Source organism: Schistocerca serialis, chromosome 2, assembly GCF_023864345.2.
Source record: "Schistocerca serialis cubense isolate TAMUIC-IGC-003099 chromosome 2, iqSchSeri2.2, whole genome shotgun sequence".
NCBI lineage: Eukaryota > Metazoa > Arthropoda > Insecta > Orthoptera > Acrididae > Schistocerca > Schistocerca serialis.
In genome coordinates this window covers 811,624,738-811,634,703 of record NC_064639.1, presented here as the reverse complement: position 1 = coordinate 811,634,703, position 9,966 = coordinate 811,624,738, and the positions used below count along the sequence as shown (strand labels likewise).

Here is a 9,966-nt window from a genome sequence, read left to right as displayed (position 1 = left end):
TTCAAATGAAGGGCTTATTTCAATAGTGGTACAAGTCCATTTTTGTTCATTTTGAGATACAGAGTCCTAAAGTTAAATGAGCGATGAAAAATTTGCTGTTGAGATACCAGAAATATTAAAGCATATGGCTTCTTGTTAGAGATGAACCATTCTTTCAGTTTGTTTGGATCATTAATTTCAGAAGCATCATAGGCACAAAAGTGGAGGTAATGTACTTGTGCCACTATTGAAATAAGCCCTTCAAATAAAATAGGAAAATTACAGTTAATATCTACATCTACTCCTTTGTTAAACAATGTCTTGATCTGCAAATAACGTAATGTCACCGTCAGAAACATTACAGCTTCCGTTTGATGATCTTCTCAAGGGCTCCGTTCTTACTGTAAAGGAAACGGACTGCGATTGTCAACAACAGTACCATATCTCCGTATTTTCTCAAATAACTGTCCCTGCAGTTAAAAGGAACAATGATGTAAATAATTGCAACAACCAAAGACAAAACGACATTTATTACTCCACATTAAGAAGGTTGTCTGTATCACAAAAGGGGTGCACAACACTGCATTTTTGATCACTTGTACAGTGATGTAAAGTCTGACAGACAGAAAAGTAAAATTTGAAAACTAACCGAAACAGCTTCTCCGTAACGACGCTTCCAATTCGATAGAAGATTTTCCATTATTGTAATGTGTGAAAGGTGGTGGATAGGAATAACTAACAAGTGTCTGTATATTTTTTTTTAAAAGAAAAGAAAAATAAATCACATGTAATGGTCAGCAAGCAGGCAAGTTTACAAGTTAATATTAATGTGAACATGTAAGATGACTCGTTGCACATTCTACATCTACATTTACATCTACATACACACTCCCCAATCGACCATATGGTGCGTGGCGGAGGGTACCTCGTACCACAACTAGCATCTTCTCTCCCTGTTCCACTCCCAGACAGAACGAGGGAAAAATGACTGCCTATATGCCTCTGTACGAGCCCTATTCTCTCTTATCTTATTTTTGTGGTATTTCAGCGAAATATAAGTTGGAGGCAGTAAAATTGTACTGCAGTCAGCCTCTAATGCTGGTTCTCTAAATTTCCTCAGTAGTGATTCACGAAAAGAACGCCTCCTTTCCTCTAGAGACACCCATCCGAGTTCCTGAAGCATTTTCGTAACACTCGCGTGATGATCAAACCTACCAGTAACAAATCTAGCGGACCGCCTCTGAATTGCTTCTGTCCTCCCTCATCCGACCTGATAGGGATCCCAAACGCCAGAGCAGTCCTCATGAAAAGGTCGTATTAGTGTTTTATAAGCAGTCTCCTTTACAGATGAACCACATCTTCCCAAAATTCTACCAATGAACCGAAGATGACTATCCGCCTTCCCCACAACTGCGATTACATGCTTGTGCCACGTCATATCGCTCTGCAATGTTACGCCCAAATATTTAATCGACTGTGTCAAGCACTACACTACTAATGGAGTATTCAAACAATACAGGATTCTTTTTCCTATTCAACTGCATTAATTTACATTTATCTTTAAACCCATCAGAAATCCTGTCCAAGTCCTCTTGTATCCTCCTACAGTCACTCAACGACGACACCTTCCCGTACACCACAGCATCATCTGCAAACAGCCGCACATTGCTATCAACCCTATCCAAAAGATCATTTATGTAGATAGAAAGCAACAGCGGACCTACCTCACTTCCCTGCGCACTCCAGATGATACCCTCACCTCCGATGAACACTCACCATCGAGGACATCGTACTGGGTTCTATTACTTAAAAAGTCTTCGAGCTACTCACATATTTGGGAACCAATCCCATATGCTCGTACCTTAGTTAGGAGTCTGCAGTGGGGCACCGACTCAAACGCTTTCCGGAAGTCAAGGAATATGGCATCCGTCTGGTACCCTTCATCCATGGTTCCCAAGATATCATGTGAAAAATGGGCGAGTTGCGTTTCGCAGTAGCGTTGCTTTCTAAAGCCGTGCTGATGCATGGACAGCAACTTCTCTGCCTCAAGTAAATTCATTATATTCGAACTGAGAATATGTTCGAGAATCCTGCAACAAACCGATGGTAAGGATATTGGTCTGTAATTTTGAGGATCCGTCCTTCTACCCTTCTTATACACAAGCGTCACCTGCGCTTTTTTCCAGTCGCTCGGGACTTTACGTTGGGAAAGAGATTCGCGATTAATGCAAGCTAAGTAAGGAGCCAATTCAGTAGAGTACTCTCTGTAAAACCGAATTGGAATCCCATCAGGACCTGGCGACTTATTTGTTTTCAACCCACTCAGCTGCTTCACAACCCCAGGGATGTCTATCACTATGTCCTCCATACGGGAATCTGTACGAGACTCAAACGTCGGTATGACGTGAAAGATTTCTCAAATGTTAAATTCAGTATCTCAGCTTTCGGTTTGCTGTCTTCCGTTGCCAGGCCAGACTGATCATAGGACGCATCCCGCGATTGATGCATGGATCAAGAAACTGACTATATAGCTGTATGTCTCCATTTCACTCAACAGTTTAGCGATTTACTTGGAAGAAAATTATGTTCTGACGCATATTCTTACCAAACGTTAATGCAGGAGAAGGGGAGGATGATAAATATGAAAACAGCAAAGAAATTTTACCGTGCCTAATGAGGTGTAGGAAAACTGTTAGCATCCGAAGCATCTTACAGTGGTCTCGGAATGGATAAGTACAGGTACAGTATGGTCATCAATGGAATCTTACGCCATTCGTCCCGCAAAATAAAGTTCAGGTAGTGATGATGGTGGTAGACACCGGTGAGACACTCTGCTCTCCAAAGTACAAAGAAAACGCTCAGCGATATTGAGATCTGGTGACTGTGGCGGCCATGGGAGGAGCAATAACTCTTGCTCGTGCTCGCACAATCAGTCCGGGACGACGCGAGTTGTGAGGGCAGGGGCTCTGGCACCCTGGATTACAGCCTCACCATCGGGAACAAGCATTGTACCGTGAAATGGACGTGACCAGACAAAACGGTCACATAATCGTTGGCGGTAATGCGACTTTAAACAATAATAATGAACAATAATTTTGTCTTGGTACTCTTCCAGTGCTCCATGTTTGCTCACAAACCGAGCGGTGTAAGGCAGCATGGACTGTGCAGCTGGTCCCGGCGGAGGTTCGAGTCCTCCCTTGGGCATGGGTGTGTGTGTTTGTCCTTCGGATAATTTAGGTTAAGTAGTGTGTAAGCTTAGGGACTGATGACCTTAGCAGTTAAGACCCATAAGATTTCACACACATTTGAACTTTTTTTTGTTCGCATAAACAACAGTATGGGAACTGTGGGTCCGCCTTGAAGCAAAAGACTTTCGTTATTTAATTATTTATTCCACAAACACGCGAACAGAAAGATGGCATAATGGTTTGGAATATGAACGAAGAGCGGAACTCATGTTTTTCAATGTGTAAAAGTAGCAGCAAACCGTGCAACGAACTTGCAGATGACATGATGTATGTCGAGAAAAACGGTAACAGAAAACCCCAGAAAATATGCCGCAAACACCGACACAATCTTAAATACCATGCTGTGACGTATTGTAGTTAATAAGTAAAGAACCCACTAATAATGGCGATATTTGTCGCTGAAACTTATTTGAGGAGTAAATAAATAAATAATAAAAGTGTTTTGGATCAAGGTGGATCCACAACTCTCATATTGTTTTAATAATCATGAGGTTGATAGAATATCACGATATGGTTGCCCAAATAATTACCAAACCCCTGCCATGTTTCGGTCTTGATATGTAACCTTGGCCCGAATCTGGAAACAGTGTGCAACAAGATAGACCCGACCAAATTAATTTCTTCCCTTTCTTCATAGCTCGGGTTTTAAGGTTATGGCACCACGTTTTCCTGTTACGGATATCTGCATCACTAGTGAGTGGTGTCGGAATTTTAGCCCATCCTGCAATTGAGGATGGAGCTACATTCTTGTTGCTTTAGTGCTGACCAGGTTCACAATCGTGACTATCTGTTATGCAGTGACTTCTGTAACTATTGTCCTCTGGTTTTTCATCGAGATTGTCTTCGATGACTGTCCATTACGATCACTTTACGCACACTTTCGCCCGCATAGTGACTTAGTGGATGATGTTTTTCCGCTTTCCTTGTATGGGGTGTAAATCCTCGATATGGTGCCTCTTGAAAGACCAAATACGTTGGTTTCGCCGGCCGTAGTGGCCGAGCGGTTCTAGGCGCTACAGTCTGGAACCGCGCGTCCGCTACGGTCGCAGATTCGAATCCTGCCTCGGGTATGGATGTGTGTGATGTCCTTAGGTTAGTTAGGTTTATGGGACTGATGACCTCAGAAGTTAAGTCCCATAGTGCTCAGAGCCATTTTTTTGAACTTTGGTTTCCTTGGTTGTGGAAGCATGCACCATACGAACAACAACAATCTTCCGACGTTCGACTTTTACATAGCTCCTACATAATACATCAAAACTACAAATACATGTTAGCATCTGCATTTGTTTTCATGCACACATTTACCCCGGTGTTTCCATATCTTTGCCCAGTCGCTGCATATAATTCATCTATCTAGGATTTTTTCTGTATTAGTATTATAGATGCCTTATAACGTGACTTAGCTCCCTGTTAATAACTATGGTAATATAATACCGTAATTTCTACTACTGTTTGTACCGGTCCGTACTTTTCACCGTGAATTTCACAAATTACAGTGAGTGTGGAGAGCAGAAAATCTATTCGTTTTATTACTGTATCACCACAAAATAAAAAATGTTACACGAAGAGGTTCTAAACTTGTTGTATATGTATACAAGAACATCATAATGAGACCAGAAGAACGAGAAAACGTGATTAATGTGTTTAGAGCGACACGCAGCCTTCCATTTAACAACCTTGTAGCTGCTAACTTAAATGAATCTGTTGAAACGGAGTGAGAAGTTCGTAAGCGGCACACAGGTGACTTACGTTTCTACGGCCGGAGGGCAGTACCGGACGACAGACGAATGCCGTTCGCTGATAACTATCGAGAGATCGAGGAGAGGGGTGGAAGATCGAAGGAGAAGAGGAAGCGAGGGTGTGGTCTGAGTGAGGGGAACACAGACGTCATAGATCTTCATGTAATGTGTTAATTTTCATAATTTTGTGTAATATCTGTCCATTTCTCCACGTTCTTTTGAAGAGAGGAATGGGGAACTCAGTTTTATTCTTAAGACACTGCATATTATGATTAGATTTGTGGACGCGAAGTAATGAAGAATTTGAGAAAATCGACTTTGATTGTTGATGATTAAAAGGGAGTCTTCCAGTTTATGATTTTGTTATTGAACAAAGTTAAATACACTGTTGACTGAATTTGCAGTAGAGGTATCGTACATCAGACTGATTATCCATAAGCATCCTGCGGAAAGTAGTTTTGTCATTTATAGTCATGGTTTTGAGACCGTGGCTGTTATATGAAACAAATTGTTGATGGTGTACAGCAGCCAGCCACAAATTCGATTTAGGTTACTTTATTAAAAAAGTACACATAGCATTAATCATAAACGTCAGTTTAGAATCCACATGAAACCTACCATCACAAATGTCAACATTGACAACTCCTCATATCATCCGGCCAGCACAAAATGTCATAATTCAGAGCCATGGTACACCGAATGCTTTAAGTACCTATGAATCACACAGGTCGACAAAATGAAAACAGTCTAATTAAAACAGTTGCTCACAATAATGGCTGTGATCCTATAATAACAGGCAAACGCTACAAAAAAATAAAAGCAAAATTCACAGCTCCACAGAACAGTAGTTCACACAGCAATCAATCCAAAACAGACTCCTGCAGAAGCCAGACATAAGTATACCGTTATTCTGTACATAGGCCCAATATCACACCAAATTGCAAACATATTTAAAAGATGAATATTAACACTCTCTGTACCAGGCCTATTTTATGCACCCGTCCCTAGAAACCGGGCAATTTTACCAATATTAAAAAAATTACTGCATCAAATCTACTGTTTGGATTGTGGCAAATTTGGTACCATCTTGAAGCTGCACATTTCTACTTTAATTCTGAGTGAAAGAAACTACTTTACAATGCACAGCTTTAAGGTACAGTTATAGAAATCACTTAGATGTTTTAAGAATTTAGAAAAAGTCATACGAATAAGGGAATACAATTGTGATTTATTTTTAACCAAAATTGTGGCACTACATTACATGTTTCTGATAGTATACAGTATTACATATAAATTTCACACAGAATCATATTGTTTTTTAGTGTGGAAAATTTTAAAGCAAGGTTCCAGGCAGAGTGCAACGCCACACTGTTCACATTCGTATCGTGTCTCTTTGCGAGAAGCCTTGCCACTCTGTTTCTTGCTCCTGGAACTGCACACGTGACACACACGAGCAGCATACTTCTTAGTAGTTGCAGGTATGTGCTGCAAAAAATGTCTCTTTGTTAGCCGACCTACAGTTCCTTCATTTCTTGGAATGAATTCAAGTGTGTCGTCTTCAACAAGCTGAACTGCAAGCACTGTTATAAAGTCTGTTATTGTAATTTTCTTCCTGTGCACTGCATTGTACAGCCAAAATGCATTTGATACTCCCATAAGCAGCAAATGGAAATATAATTTTCGCCACCATTTCACAGTTCTGTGCTGGAACGGATTGTACTGCAGGCGTTGGTCTCCAATATCCACTCCAATTTTATTGAGGTTGTAATCAAGTACCTGAAGTGGTTTCAATACTACAGACCCATTTCTCTTAGTATGCGTACCAAATGTTGCTTGATGCCTTGTAGACAATGTATACACATCTCTCTTATCTTTCCACTTCATTGCCAATACATTATCTTTACGCCGAAAAGACATTTCGCCCTTTTTCAGCTTAGCAGATACTAAATCTTTAGGCAATCCTTTCCTGGATTTGTTCACAGTACCAACAGCTCCAGTGCCTTTCTCTGCCAGTTGCTGAAATAGCTCTGGACTGGAATAAAATCGATCTAAATACACAGTGTGGCCTTTGTTCAGCAAGCTGCTGTCAGACAACAATCGCAAAATAACCGCAGACGAAGAATTGTCAACAATATGCTTACCAGCATAAACTTCAAAATTTACAACATAGCCACTACTGGCTTCAGCAACAGCATATACTTTCAGTCCATACTTATGAGGCTTATTTTGCATGTAAACACGGAAACTCACACGACCTCGAAATGGGCAAATTCCTTCATCAATTGTCACTTTTTCTGAGGGACGATATGCCTGGATACATCGCTCCTTCAAATTATTATAATATGGCAAAACTTTGTAAAGTGGATGAAATCCATCTTCGCCTGGTTTTTTCTGATTTGAATTGTCAACAAGATGCAAGCATGACAGTATCTGAGTGAAACGCAAACGGCTCATGACATGGGGACAAAAGTTACAACTAAGAACAGGATTAGTGCTCCAATGGTCCGCAATTTTTGGCTTTTTCGAAACACACATGTGGAAAATAATACCCAAGAAACGCCTCATCTCACTTATAGTCACTGGCTTCCACGAACTCAAAACTGAATGGGGCTTCAGATTATTTCCTCTTCTTTTCTTCTGTATTGTCTGTGATGCATACAAATTTGTCTGTCTCTTGAGTTCATTTACGTCACTGTCAGTAAGGAACACTTTACTGCAATCCAGTACAGAACTCGACTCATCAATATCCACTAGTATCTGCCTGGGTGTCGTGTTGACAGGCAGAGGTCGGTAGGTGTCAACTGCAGTCCACTCACTGTCTTTCGGATACGGCACAGCTGCTGGATTTGAAGCAACACCTTCAACATCATTCTCGTCTTCATCTGAAGACAAACTGTCATCAATCTCGTCTTCTAAAAAGAATATCACATTATGTGTAACTACATACATCGTTTACACATGTTCAACAGATATGTGCGTACTGCACAATTACGTGGAAAATTCGGAAATACGTACCTTCAAACACACCATTGCATTCAGAATCGTCTGAATCACTCTCTACATTATCCAGAGTGTCGCTATGATTGATCAAATCCGCAATTTCTGCGTCTGATAAACCGCGCCGAAACATGATGACAAACAACTGAATGATATACAGACTGAGAACGCAAAGGAATTACAGCGCTGCCGTGACATCTATGGACGCATTTTGTTAATAAACATCTGAAAAACGTATAGCGCTGGCCAAACCCGTAGAAATAACGTTGCAGTGTTTTGAATGAAATTAAATGTAGCGGCCCGTAAATTTTACGGGCTTGGTGATTTTCGCGCGATCCCAGGCCCGTAAATTTTACGGGCTTGGCGCTTAGAGTGTTAATATCAGCTTCTCAACTAACATTAAATTACAGCAAAAAGTGATCCATGATGTGAATCTTTCCAAGGCCCCTGCATTAAATCAGGAGTTTACAAGCTCCAGCGTGATTCATGCCCAAAATTCAACATTGATCAGACAGGCAGAAGATTTGAGGTTAGATACAAGGAACACCTCGATGCCTTAAGGCTTGGACACTTGAATAAATCTACATTTGCAGCCCACATTGCAGAAGAAAACCATGAATGAGTAGACGGAATTGGCTAATACTCCTTTCCTGAAAACCTTCCAGAAAGTACATTCTATGCTCCAGTATAAATAATATTTGCACACCTATCTGCAGATCAAGTAAGAAAGCTTTTAATATTGTGTGTACCTGCAGTAGTCAGTATTATTTATGGCACTAAATACTATTAAATTTTAATCTATTATCATCATCGATGTTCGAATACCACCTAAGGATTTCATACACTTCTTGCTCACGCTTGTATCCCTATCGTTGTATAAAATAAGCTTGTAGTGTATAATTCACAAAATCTCGTGTATTTATCGTTTATGTCTGCATATAATGCCCTAGGTTTAAAGTAATACACTACTTCAGTCTAACGCAACAGTAACTTACGTCTCCTTCCACACCGCCCCCCCCCCCCTCACCCCCCCCCCCCCATCCTCCCAAAGAAAAGCTATATCTTTGGGTCATTGTTCTGTAGCATCTTTGACAGCTATGTACTTTGCAAACTATGTGTTTGTTTTCGCAAACTATAAATCAAAACACGTGGTACACAATGAAAATTCGTTTTGTGAACGAACGAAAGTTGTTTACAATGCAGTGCAACGTTTATGACTGCAAAAATGCTCACATGCTTCAGAATATATTTCATTGCAAGAAAACTGCCAATTCAAATGCTCCATATGGACGTGTCACCTAAGTTCCAACACATATATGTTGCGAAACCATTTCGGTTACACGTTTGTAGTTCGCAAATTATTGTTTATCCTAGGGTAACTCAGGAAACCAATGTACAATTTTTATTGATGAAAGCATAAAAGAACCGTCTGATGATGAACTGTAAAAAATTTGAGACTGGTAACGGTACTTTTTGAATCGAGTAACCTAAAACCAATATGTGGCTGGTCTCTGTACACCATCAACAATTTAACTTGCAGGTGAGGAGTAGTCAACAATATCTTCATTTGTGACGATATTAAACAAGTATTGTAAGTAGTAAAACACATTTATTTCGCATCAGTCTCAAGGAATATTAAGTGTGCTTTTGCTGTACTTTGCTTCGTTTCATTGTCTGCGCTGGCCAACATTTTTTAATGTGGAAGGAAGAAAAAAACAAATGGAAGTTTCATACAGAATTATATATTATCATTTCGCTAGAGGGATAACGGATAATTTTAGAGTTGCGGGAGACGATGTTTGGGTTAATGTTTAGTGTAGTTCTGTGGAATTCTTTTACCTCTGTATGCCGAGCACTCCGTTACTACGAGTATTAGGGTTCATTTGTATTTGTAAAGTTCAGTGGGTTCAATATCTTTGATATAGTTATGACATTATTTTCTTGTACAATATTTGGAATATTAATTTGGTTATTCGCTGTTCCTACACATTCACTTTTGAGCT

General features: G+C 40.2%; 1 protein-coding gene across 1 annotated transcript; it reads right to left on the bottom strand.

The window, feature by feature from the left end:
- Positions 1 to 6,262: 6,262 nt before the first annotated feature.
- Positions 6,263 to 7,915, bottom strand: LOC126456442 (piggyBac transposable element-derived protein 4-like). The gene has a single exon (XM_050092191.1). The coding sequence runs from the start codon at positions 7,913 to 7,915 to the stop codon at positions 6,263 to 6,265; it is 1,653 nt and encodes a 550-aa protein (XP_049948148.1).
- Between the last annotated feature and the right edge of the window lie 2,051 nt (positions 7,916 to 9,966).